We start from the raw sequence: 13,485 nt of genomic DNA on the forward strand, positions 1-13,485 counted from the left end.
AGGGAAGACCCATCTTGTTTTTCTTCTTTATAACATGGAATCTTGATTTGGTGGTGGTTTAGGAATGGTATTCTCCTATTTAATTCTCCAATTTAGTACTCCCACTAAAACCACGCACTCCTCCACACACTCCACCTCCTTGCTCCAAGTGGAGGCACAAAAGGTAAAGATCATGGTTTGAGATGAGAAAAATTCACTGAAAATGGCAATGAGCTAAGAAAGTGAGCAGTTGACAGCAATAATATTAATAACAAAAGGTGTAAGAAAATAAATGATTCACACAGAAAAATTCTCTGACAACCGACAATATTGGATGGTTCTCTCTGCACGTTTTGTCGACCAGAAGGAACATCTTTGTGCCAGAAGAGAATTTCATTCCTCAGCCCTGGCAATGACATGAGGTGATACAGAGTAATCTCTGTGCCCTGGCCATGCCTCCTCCTGGCTACTGCAAAAATTAACTCTCTCTTGGCTGGAACCAGGACAAACCTACACCTCTGTTTAATGCACTGGTTTCGAAATGTACTGCTTTCATGAGAAATAGAACTCTTGAAAATTTGGGAAGGTGTATCCACTTTTTTCAGAAGGAATAGTGTCATGCTTCTCTTCCACCTTGCATTAGAATCAGCTTTGTCAATAATAGGAGTAAAAGCCCCAATGAAAGTTTAAGTTTCTTCCAGACTGCCTCAGTTCTTTCCATGCAGGATAATTTGTCACTGTCATAGAGAAGCTAATAGTATTCTTCAGAATATTTTTAATTCATTCATAAACCTGGTACTTTTTTATGACACTATTATTATTATTATTATTTTAGTAATTACAAAATATGACCATGCAAATATCCCAAATTATCAGCCAAAAACTGCAGAAAACCAGAGGTGGAGACAGGTGATGGTAAAACACCTGGGAGTATTGTGGAGGAGAGACAGGCTAATGGGTAGAAGGAACAGGCAGCTTTTGGAATAACTGAGTTTTATTGTACCAGTGGCTTCAAGAAGCCTTAGTGAAACTTACATTTATGTCAGTTGCCCATGGGTATAGCCTGATTTGTGACCTAGCATTTTCTCAACTAACTCTCAGGTTATATATGTGAACAAAGTCATTGTCTGTATTCTTTTTTCTTCTTTTTTTTTTTCCTCTGCCTTCCTGAGAAGTCCAACTGAAGTGAAAGTTTGGGAGGGGTTTACCCAAGTCACAAAGCACAGTGCCTTCCAAGTAGGCTCTAAATCACTTCAAGCTCCCTGAACAGGGTTGGTTCTCCTAGAGACGTGTTGAATCTGAAATAAAAACTTAATAAAATCCAATCAAGAGAATATAGGAACCTTTTTTCACTGCAGAAAAAAGGTATTGCTTGATTCCCAAGAGCACTAAAAGAGCTATAGGAAACACAGGAATTCTGTTGTTGTATTTAGATTTCCCAGTTAAATGTTTCTGCAGTGCTGAGAGCAGTGTTACACCTGTGTTACCTGTCTTTACAGAGGCACTAAGCTCCACAGGTACAAACAAAATGCTTCTCACTGTGCAAGTTGGTCACCATAGGATGTGGTGTAGGATCCTGACCTGATGACCTCTTTAGAACCAGAACAAACTGAAATTAATTGCATAAAACATTGAATTTCAGGGCTAATTCTGACTATGGGTTTCAGAGATCAGAAAAGTGCAAGTATTGAATAATATCAGGCCTGCAAGTTCATCAGTACAGAATCAATAACCAAAATACTCCCCACAAAAATTTTCTCTCCCCTTCTATCATCTTAAAATGTCTAGCTATAGCAGATTGCAGAGCATGAGGCACCTTGTGCATGAAAAATGACACAATTATGAATGTTTGGATTATGTTGATATGATTGACTGATCATCCTTAAGTACTTTATAACATAACCATTCCACAAATTAGTCTGATGTAATGTATCCCTATCAACAAGTAATTTCCTATATGTTTGTTTGCAGTGTTCTTTAGCAGCTGCATGAAGTTTGCTAATGAGCTGTGGTGAGTCAATCATCATTCCCCTCACTCTTTATTTCATAGGTTGGTGAGACCAGATGCAAAAAAGTTTGCACTTCGAAATCTGATCTGAGATCCAATGATTTCAGCATCGTTGGAAGCTTGCCAAGGGATTTTGAATTATCAAATTATGACTGTTACGGGAAACCCATTGAAGTCAACAATGGGCTCGGGAAATCTCAAGCCAAGAACAACAAGAAGCCTCCTCCTCCCAAGCCTGTCATTCCATCAGCAGCAAAGAGAATCGATCTTTATGCAAGAGCACTGTTTCCTTTTTGCTTCTTGTTCTTCAACGTCATATACTGGTCCATATATTTATGATAAATCTTTTATTTTTTTTCATATGTGTAAAATATAGCCCATTTCATTATCCCTTCCCAGTCATGAAGGCCACTGTGTGAAATTATTTGCATTTGCAAAGCAATATGTTGCATCTTGATGCCGTGCGATTGTACTGAACATATGGCATCTGAAATTTGAATGAAAGCATGACACTGCAATGTCTGTGCTCTGACCAACTTTGTATATAAATGTACAGCATACATCCTGCTTTAGGAATATATATGAAGGACGATGCCTACTACATTATAAAGCTGAATAATGCTCTTCAGTTATTAGTAACATACAGAAATTTAAAGTGTTTCTGACAATGAAACTGATGTGCACGTTGAGTATTATTAAAATCAGTATTCTAGTATATGTAGTATTTAACAGCTTTTCTGCTGACTTCCAGAGGAAAAAGAAACACCCACCAAACATCTTGTTCTTGTATAATTTCAGCTGGCACTGTTGAAGAAAAAGCTAAGGTGTAATTATTATTATTTAGACTTTGTAAGTGAAGGTAGCATCAAGTAAGCGGATCTTGTCTATGTGGAAAAATAAAGATCAGAGAACTACTAATTTTGTAGAATCAGCTCATTTAGGAAACAAACCCCAACAACTGTGTCCATGAAGCAGGCCCAGTTAAACGTGTTAGAATATGCTGGCAATAAAACATTGGGGAAAATTTTAACTGCTGTTTCTTTAGCTACCAACTAGTACATAAAAAACAAATGGGCCACTTCCTAGACTAAAGATATCAAGAGTTTTGGAGAGGCATCACAAGATGTGGCTCCGTATCAGTTTTGTTCTACATTTTTACATTAGTTTGTCCTCTGGCTCAGCTTCTGTAGCACCTGGCAAGCCTGCAGTATGTAAGTCACAATTTCTTTGTTGTTGCATTGGACACTTCTTACTTGATTTGTTTTGTTTATCCCCTTGAAAGCTTTCATTTTTAACAAACCAGTTGTCAAGACAAAATCCCATTTTCACCAATAATTATACCTTTTCTGTTTGTGTGCTAGCTAGCACACAGCCACCAGTAGGTGTGAAAACGTGTCCCAAGGTCTAAGAGGCTGAGACTCTCAGGCCCTGGTGTGCCTATGTATTAATTAATGGCTGCCCTCACCAACTCATTGATCTGGCTGCTATGTTTTGGAGAATAAGGTCCTATGCACTACATAGTTCTGATAGGAGCCTGCTTTCCATTTCCCAGAGGAAAATGCATGGAGACTACCTTAACATGAGCTCCTTGGTGTGTATAGGGCAGGAGCTGTGGTCTCCTGTGGATGCCAGGGTACATCCCTTCATAAGGGTGAGTCATGAGAAGAAATGTGGCCAAAAGAAAGCTGCATGTGGGTAGGTATGCGAGTAGTGTGTTTCCTGAGAGCAGGGATTTGGCCCCAGCCCATGAAAGCATGCCATACATCACTCTGCTGGTAGAGATGGGGCACCAGAGATAGTTAAAACATGAAAATAAGCCACCTCTCACTAACTTTGAAATTGATTAAAGGAAATCTGGACTGTTGGCTTCTCATAGGCTAGGAAGGGACTGGTTTAAATACATGTAACCTTCCACAGTGTGGAAACAAACAATCCTGCTTGTTGTGCTACACTTCTGGCACATCCAGGATGTGTTGAGCTGATGCAGACCACAAGCGGACTGTTGGATCACTTGGAACTTGCCCACAACGAGAATGTTGTCCACCTACAGCGATCCTGTGCAACCAAAAGGTCAAAAGTGGGAATGTAAGAAGAGGAATGGCATTCCACACTGGCTTCACTGGACATCTGGGGAACCTGCACTCCCAGAGCTTTTACAAACCACTGCCACTTTGTGATCAACAGGCTGGCTGCAGCAACTCACATTTGGGTGGAAGAGATCTGCTCTTCACAGTATGGTCACATGAGCTCCACCAGCTTCCTGGCCACTGTCTGATGGAGGATTCAGGCAGCCACGCTACCAAGTGGCTACAGTTTGTCTTTTGGATTTCTTTCTGATCCAAAGTGGAAGGTGAATCCCAGATGTTATTGAGCTGTGTTGAACGGGGGCTGAGGGAAATTATATCTTTAAGGTCTAGTTCAAAGTTTTAATATTTCTGTTAGTTGAAGGTAATTGCAGAATTGTCAGAGACTTTAAGAAGCAATAAGGATAAAAGAAAGAGAGAAAAGATGGGAGGGGGAACTTTTATACATACAGAATGGTATATTTATAGACATTATTTATTCTCATACTTGTATTTTTTCTTACAGTACTGGAAGGCAAAAAAATAATTACCTTGTGTTGGAAATTATATGAATTTTGGAAGATAATTTTCTTGTTATAACTGTTATTAAATGATTTATCTGTAATTAATGTCCACATGCTATCTGTAAAATCTCAATTATAGATTTTATTGTTAAATTAATCTTTGTTCCTTCTTGCTTTCCTGCTTACTTGATGGCTTTTGTGTTTTATCATAAAACACTTAATCAATAATACACTGTAATTGCTTTCCAACTCACACAAAGGGAAGCAAGAGGAATGCATATTGTTCAGATAAAGGTTTTTTTGTTCATTACAGCACAAAAACTAAGGCCAGAAGCAAAGTTTAACATCAAATTTGAAACTTAATTTAAAATGAAACCAAGCATCAGCTATAAAGTATTAATTTTCTTTTTACTTACACTAGATAATATTGCAGTGTTGGTATTACCTTGGAATATATTTGCTTGTCCTACCGAGCAGTAATAATTGATTTCTTTTATTTTTCTTCTTTCTACTAAAGGTCATCAAGAGTTTTGCATGCTATCTCACACTATGGTCCACCAGCACCCTCTAGTTGTAAAATTCAGCCTGTGGACTGATTTCCAGAATAATGTGCAAATACAAAACTGTATACAAAATAGGATCCTAATTGCTAATTATAACATGAAAGAAAAAAATATTATTAAATTAAAAATATATGGGCACAAAATCAATATACAGCTCTAGAAATTTTCCATGCAGTTAAAATTTAGAAGTATAGAAATGAAGGCATTCAAGTAGTTGCAAATATGAGGTTCATGAAGTGCAGCTTAGTAACTCAATTAACTAGCCATGATGTCTAAACAAACCACATGACAGCAAAATCTGGTTTTGTGGGAGAGCCCATCTGTGTTTCAGCTGACATTTACTTCAAGTTCTGCTCTTAACTGGTAGGAGAGTTACAAATTTTTGTTCTACCCTTAAGATAAACCTTGGTATTTTCTTGGTTCTTCAGTATTGAGGGGTAGTATTCAAGTAGCTAATTCTGTTCTTTTATAGTATCATCACCCTTTAGATATATTTCTACAATTTTTCAGGATTTTAGAACACATTCAAACACTGTGTTAGGAATTTCCATGGAGACTGTTTAATTCATTTCTCAACTGCATCTAAAAATTTAAGGTAGGCAATAAGTGAGGATGTAATTTGAAAAGCTTATCAGCTGCTATGCATTGATTCCCTATAGTACACAGCTCATGTTTGAGACCCAGTTTTAGGAGCAGCTCTTCAGTGTGCAATGGCACCTCCTCTTTTCTCCACTTAATTCTAGCTGAGATGATGTATGTGAGCAGTTGGTCTTTTGAGGAAAGGAGTTTATTTTTGTATGTGCAGTGTACAGAAGATCGACCACTTGGAAACACTGCCAAGCAGCTTTCATTCTTCAGAGTCTTCAGATTAATTTGGACTTGTTAACAGGGTAAAAGAAGATGTCTTTGGTGCCCTATTACCCATTAAAGAGAAAGCAGCAGCACTGCCTTCTGGGTTTGTGTCACTGGGCATGACCACGGTGATTGACCTGTCTGTATAATCTTTTAAAGGAAATTCACTTACAAGTAATCTTTATTTAAAAATATTTTTCTCTGAAGAGAGACAATACCTTACTTAAGCAGTCTGTTATAGCTGTTAAGGGAATCTCTTAAGAGATGTTACAATACAGTTATAGTACAGACCATGGTCTCTGCTTCAATTAAGGTATCTTATCCTTATGGTTACTGGGGGATTGTGATGGGGGTGTTTATAGAATAGGTAACATTGAATTATTTATTTCCAACGGAGTGCAACCTGAATATATGCAGTGTCAAGTGATTTTTCAGGCTATTGAGATATCGTTGTGCTGCAGTGAGTACAAATGAGGTGTGTAGCAGATACAGGAATGAGAGGACACTGTTACTTGACTCTTTCGTGTACTAATTCCAGGATTACAGAAGGTAATGTGGAAAGAAATTCAGACACAGATAAATCAAATAATAGTCATTCTTTTGTGTCAACTGTTTAATATGTGTCTAGGCATTTTCTTTGTATATGAATGAGTTGCATTCTTTTTATATTACTATAAGGAATTAATTAAAAAACAGGAAAATTAAGCTCATCTGTGGTGCCCAAAAGATAAGGAAACTAATTCTTTTCATATGAAGCTCTACATCTAAGTAAACAGTGGAATATAAAGAAAAATTTGAGGACATAAATTCCTCATTATTGTGGTTTTGTCTGTGCCATTGTATCAAATCACTCACAAGCAACCTGGCTGCTTGCAGCACTCCCGTGCATTTTGCCTTACTCAAGAAAGTTGCCCTCTCCTGCACCTGTCCTCCTTCCGTCAGTGGGTATGGTTTCAGCAGACATTTAAAATAAAGATTACCTGGCTATTTTGAAATCCTTTTGAAAGCTCTTCATTGCTATGAGTATGTCTATGCTGCAGTCACTAAAATGTCTGCAGCTAGTGCAGGCTTATCCACATTACCCTTAAACTGGCTGTTTTGGGGAGGGCTGGAAGCATCACCATGGTGACACTGAGCTGTGGCTGGGAAGCCTACCTGCTGGCTGGGACATGAAGAAATATCCTTGGAGTTCACCCCCACAAAGCTTTGTGCTGGCTTGGCTGTTGTGCTCAAGCAGTTGGTTTAAAGTTAGCTCGTGTGGGTGTTGTCAGCCCGTGCCTGTGAACTGTAGGTGTGTGCTGGGTGACGCACTGTGTGCTAGCACAGAGAGATCCTTCCTACGGGTGATGGGAAAGATGGCACCGTAAAATATTCCTCTCCACAGCTCTTGATCACCTACAGGATTTCTGACATTTTTAATTTTGTGCACTGACAGGAGCATTCAGTTGGCAGTGACAAAAAAATGCCAGTTCGCTTTTTTCCTGAACCAATGCACGTGTAAATGAATGAGTTGGATTCACCCACCTGAGCATGAACGAGGTTTCCTCCTGAGTCTATCCCTCTTATGAGCCATTCTGCCTAAAGTCCCTACCTCTAACAGTGGATATTAGATCACAATCTTTTGAATGAATAATGAGACTAAAAAACCAGTGAGACTAGCAAGAACGAGACTGTAAACATCTTTTTGGCTTCCTGGTTGTCCGTGCAGGTCAACCCTAATTTTGAGGGGCACTGATTACTGTTTAGCATGGGATTTCTCAATCTGTCAGTGCCTGTCAGGTTCTGAGACCAGCATCCACTGATTCCCTCCTAGCAGGGGAGGTATTTGAAGGACCTTCAAGTTTGTAAGTCAACTCATCTTTTGAGTATTGAGATAAATCCAAAGCTGTCTGGCACCATTACCTGTCACACAGAGGCAGCAGGTACATTAAGCACGTGTCTTTCAGTACAAGAAAATTAATGGCCTTTCATCTTATTGCATGAAAATATGGTTTACTGTGATGGAGACCAACCAGTAGGACAACATGGAGTAATGTCTTGTTACTAGGGATTTTTGTCCCATCAGGCAGTTCCTTAGGCCACATAATGTGCTTTGAGAGGAAGAAATATGAGGATTGTGGAGTATAAAGGATAAGGTATTGTATTACTGTTTTCAGCCTGATGAGTTTTTTGGGCTGTGGCAGTGGGAAGTGTGGGGTTTTTCATATATATCTGTGTCAGTCTGTTACTTTCTATGAATATTCACAGTAGGAGTCATTTTTTTTTACTTGAAGAAGCAAGCTCAAGAGGTTTTTGGGCCAAGGAACCCTCCTGAGTATAGCAGGTCAAGCTGTTGTACCGTTGCCCCCTGCAAAAGCCTTTCAGCTCAGAGGAAACCTTCTCTAGCAGCACAAACTGCAAGAAAAACCTCTGCTGAAACTGCAGCTGCTTCTGAGAGGAAAGTCTGTATGTAGGCAGCCCCTGTGCTTCCACCTTCTTCTGTAGCATACATCATGATAATCAATAGCACTGTTTAGCTTTTCTGTTCTGCAAAGCACTCTTTTTATCTAGCCTGAGTTATTTCCTTGGCAATATGCTTTAGATATCGTACCTTTCATCTCTGTGCAGTCAGAGCAAAGCTCGTGTGTGTGACTCTATCAGAGTTCATGAAGGCAAGCCAGTGCTGATGTTCAAGAGCACTTGAATGGTAATACAGGAGAAGACCTAGGACCTACTTGTTTCTTTATTTTTAACATTATGTGTGTTATGCCATTTGAATTATGACCCTATAACTAAAAATATTCTGATATTTGGATAAAATTTCACTGCATGCATTATGTATTTGAGTTAAGTTTATGAATTTCCTGTGAAAAGCAGAACACAAAAAAAAAAAAAAGTAGTCCATGTGACATTTTTTTAAATGTTGATTTCCTCTATTAACCTTAAAAGTTGCATTTGACCCACAGGCTAGGGAAATAATGTTTCTTAGTGTTTAATAAGCCTTACATTGTCATAACAGATTTATCAGTGTCTCAGGCAGGCTCATTCTTCCAGATTAATTTGTTTGTTTCTTGGACTCTCAAAAGCCAGCTCACTGGAAAACATTAATTTGGAGACTGGCTATTTCAAAGGCATTACACTGACAGGAGCTGACTGTGAAGAATTATGGTTCTGACCAGTACCACTCCAACATCAGTTTCTGCTTTTGACAAAGCCTGTCTTGATACCTGCTCCTGCTTCTGACAAATCCTGTTTAGCCTCAGCCTACTGGAGGGAGTAAAATCTTTGTAGGCTTTTTAAAATATTTGCCTGATTGTGTCAGCTTCTGAGGCAGCCCTGCTTCCATTCCCCTTCTGGACGTGCTTCAAGACCAGACTATTACAGAGGCTACCTTTTTTCAAGCAAATACAAATGATATACAGATATCATCTTTGTGGAATTAAACCTTAAGTTTTACTTAGTAATATTTCCCTAGTTGTTTCCCCGAGGTGAAAGAGGTTTGTTTTTTTTTTTTGTTCTTAAATGAATAAAACCAAATGTGTGTGATGGCAGGAGAGGATCACACTGGCCTTGTTTGTTTTCCCTGGACTTAACAGCTCTTACCTTGCTGTGTTCTTTAAGCCAAGGAGGTTTTGGAGGATGTGCTGCAGCTGAAGTCATTTTGGCTGCCCCACAGAGGGCTGGACAAGGACAAGACCCCTCCCTGCATTGGACCTGCCCTGTATTCAAAGCTGCATTCAAAGCAAACTGGCCAGAGAAAAACACAGCTATGTTTCCCAAGCCCTGTGCCACTGCAATAACACGTTCATCACATTCAACACTTGATGAGTTTTCTTGCAAGAGAGAACTTTCTTGAGAAAAATAATAATATTATTATAATATATATTATTATAATATAGTGACATAATAATATTCCCAGGCACTGCAGATTCATGGGAGTATTTTGCACCACTACTGTAGAATACTGAATGTTACAAATTTTACCATGGGAGATTTTAAACATCAAGTGCATATCTAAGCTGGAAGTGCTTTATTATCTGTTACCCATAAGTATGATTTTATTTGTCATATACCTCCATATTCTTCCTATTTCAGGAACAGCATTTTAAAATGGATATTTTTCTAAGTGTACTAATTATTAAAATATATGGTGGTTTACCCTATTTTTTCACATAGGAACATAAGGAAGAGATAGTGTATTTTACATTACAGTGCTCTTACAGCAAGTTTGCTAGTGTCCGTGAAGAAATTTTGATGAAATTAAATAGGCAGAAAAAAATTTCATGGAGTGTGCAAATGAAACAGCCAGGAATAAACCCATTTATGCAAGACTCACACTGAGAGTCTGATGAGCTTTGACAATTGGAATAAATTATTTTGTCTGAAAGGAGATTCCAGTTTAAAAGATAGGACAGCATTTAATCTTTCAACAGTTTTCATTTCTCAGATGAAAATAAAAACCAAACCTTTATGAAATAGACCAGGTAGTCTTGTCCATATTGACCTCCCATCTGTGCACAGCCATCATGCTCTCCTTTAGTATGGTCTTTCTGCCAGTTCCTGCTGCAAGAATTCAATCAATGGAATTATTTCTTCTCTGACCAAGCAGTAGGAGGACTGCTGTTGGCTGAGTGCACACGGGCCCCGACTGGGGGCACGGCTCTGTGCACAGCCCAAGTCTGAACATCACATATAGGTTATGCTCTGTAGCTAAACACAATACCCAGCAGAGGCAAGTGTCCCTTCCTCAGGTCTCCAATGCAAATTTGGCAGATTATTTCCTCTATTTCCTTACATTCCTCTGCACCAAGTGACAGAGGACAATAAGGCGGCTTTCTGTTGTGCCAAGGGCCTGTAGTGCCTGGGGCAAAAAATATTATCTTGCTGTATGTTGTACAATGCCTTAAGGCACTACTGTAATGCACACAAGTAGTAATAAAAAATATTTCAGTCACTATTAATCATAGATTCAGTGGCATAAAGTGGTGATATGTCTATTTGTCTTCTCCCAGTCTTAACATTTCTGGAAGTTGTCTGACTGATTTCAAGTGCCTGATCTTCCCCCTCATCTGCATTGGCTTTCTACTGTAGTTCTTTCTGATTTATTGTCAGAGGAGAATCTACTGCAGGCATGCATGCATGCATTCTTTCCTTTAATATTACTTCTTTTTGATATCTAAAACAGATCTTAAAATAACCTCATAGTTCCTCACTTGGATCCAAATTCCCCAGAAGACTTTGCAGAGAAACAAAAGAAGAAGTTGTAGCTTTTAAAATAATTTATTTATCCATTTATAACTTAATATGCATAAGCATCAATATCTATATTTAATATAATGGCATTCCTAGGACTAAGCCTTATTGAAAATGGTGTGTCAGGGTTTAATAAATTACTAGTATTTTCCCCTTTCATTATTAATATTATTTTGTTTGACAAGTATTTGCAAGGTGCATCCATATCAAACCGTGTATTTTTCCAGTTCTCTGTAAAATAAATCATCCCCTGCCATGGCTCAGAGTGAGCTATGTGGGCCATGGGATATTAAATCATGACAGAATCATAGCCTGTTCTGCATTGGAAGGAACCCACAAATATGATAGAGTCCAACTCTGGCCCCTACACAGGACACCCCAAGAGTCACACCATGTGCCCTGAGGGCATTGTCCAAACCCTTCTGGAACTCCATGAGGCTTGGTGCTGTGACCACTTCCCTGGGAGCCTGTTCCAGTCCCCAAACACCCTCTGCGTGAAGAACCTTTTCTCGGTTTTCAACCTAAACCTGCCCTGACTTCAGGCCATTCCCTTGGGTCCTAACACTGGGCACCAGAAAGAGGAGATCAGTGCCTGCCCTCCTCTTCCCCTCACAAGAACTGCAATGAGGTCTGCCCTCAGTTGTTGACTCACCCACTCCTCATGGCTTCCCCCTCAAGGCCCTTCACCATCCTCCTGGCCCTTCTTTGGACACTCTATAATAATGTTTTTTATGTTGTGGTGCCCCAAACTGCCCCCAGCATTTGGGGTGATGCCACCCCAGAGCAGAGCAGAGTGGGACAATCCCCTCCCTTGCCCAGCTGGCCATGCTGTGCCTGATGCCCCCAGGATAGGGTTGGCCATCCTGGCTCCCAGGGCACAATGACTCATGTTCAACTTGCCATTGACCAGGACCTCCAGGTCCCTTTCCATAGCACTGCCCCCCAGCATTTCACTCTATCTTTCACTGTCTACACAAATGACCAGGGTTGCCCTATCCCAGGTGCAGAATCCAGCACTTGCCCTTGTTAAGCTTCATACAGTTGGTGATTGCCCATCTCTAATTTTTCAATGTCTCTTTGCAGGGCCTCTCTGTCCTCAAGAGTGTTAACAGCTCCTCCCAGTTTAGTGCCCTCAACAAACTTAGTATTTCTTCGAGTCCTGTGTCCAAGTGGTTAATTAACATGTTCAGGAGAACTGAGCTTAGGGTGGAGCCCTGCAGAACCCCACTAGTGACAAGTTGCCAGCCTGATGTCACTGTAACTCTTTGTGCCTGACCTGTGAGCCAGCTGCTCACCCATCACATGATGTCTCGATCCAGCTGAATGCTGGATATTTTGTCCAGAAGGATCCTGTGAGAGACAGCATCAAAACCTTTGTTAAGTCCAAAAGATTACATCGGCTGGCTTCCTTTCATCACCTAGGTGATCATCACCTTCATCACAAGCAAGACTGTCCCATCATGAAGCCATTCTGGCTGTGACTGGTGACTGCCTTGTCCTACAGGCCTTGTTTTCAATGTTGCTGTCCTTGTTTTTCAATACTTCCCAAAATAATCTTTTCCAGGATTTTACCGGACACTGAACTCACATACTGGACTAGTTCCTTCAATTACAAATTCAAAGCAAGTGCTGTCACATAGAATGTACAGTAAGTACTTTCCTTTAAACAAAAGGTGTGATTAGTTGGAATCCAGTGTTTTATTATTTCATCAGTGCTGGTAATGATCAACAGTAATTGATAGGTATATTAAGTGAATACTAGGAAATGAATTAATAGAAGGAGTGCAGTAAAATATGGATGTGTTTTGGGGAGTTTGTTTTCTAAATCCTTGAGGTGGGAAGTTCCTTTCAGGCAATGCTATCTGTAATTTAAAAGATGCAATCCAAAAGCAGTGTAGATAAAATCACCTGGGGATTGGTTCATACACAGTGTGTGCCACACATCTGTCTGACCCATGGATTGCTTACTGCTGGGTTGTCTTTCATGGTTGACATTCAAAAGGAAAAGATTGCAGGAGCAATCTCAAGGGTGGTATTTTCAACCCATTTAACTTCACTGTCATTTCATGGAGTATTACTGTAATTGATTATTCATATGTATCACACAATCGTTTGTCAATAACACCAAATCGTCTGTTCATCTAATGAGGCACTGAATTGAGATGAGCTATAATTAATAAAATTATAAAATAATCAGATGATGAATGGAGAAAATTCTATTCTGAAGCATAACATTAACAGACTTTTATGTGCAGCGCTGCAAG

General features: G+C 39.5%; 1 protein-coding gene across 2 annotated transcripts in view; it reads left to right on the top strand.

Moving 5' to 3' along the window:
• GLRB (glycine receptor beta) overlaps positions 1 to 4,731 on the top strand; it is a 48,785-nt gene extending 44,054 nt beyond the window's left edge. Inside the window, exon 10 of one of the 2 annotated variants that reach the window (XM_015624338.3) lies at positions 2,030 to 2,478. In XM_015624338.3, the coding sequence (XP_015479824.1) occupies positions 2,030 to 2,326 (297 nt within the window). In that variant the 3' untranslated portion in view covers positions 2,327 to 2,478. Of the gene's footprint in view, positions 1 to 2,029 lie in introns of both variants that reach the window. The other variant, XM_033513973.1, reaches the window with a different exon arrangement.
• The last annotated feature ends 8,754 nt before the right edge of the window (positions 4,732 to 13,485 follow it).

The sequence above is a fragment of the Parus major genome, chromosome 4 (assembly GCF_001522545.3).
Source record: "Parus major isolate Abel chromosome 4, Parus_major1.1, whole genome shotgun sequence".
NCBI lineage: Eukaryota > Metazoa > Chordata > Aves > Passeriformes > Paridae > Parus > Parus major.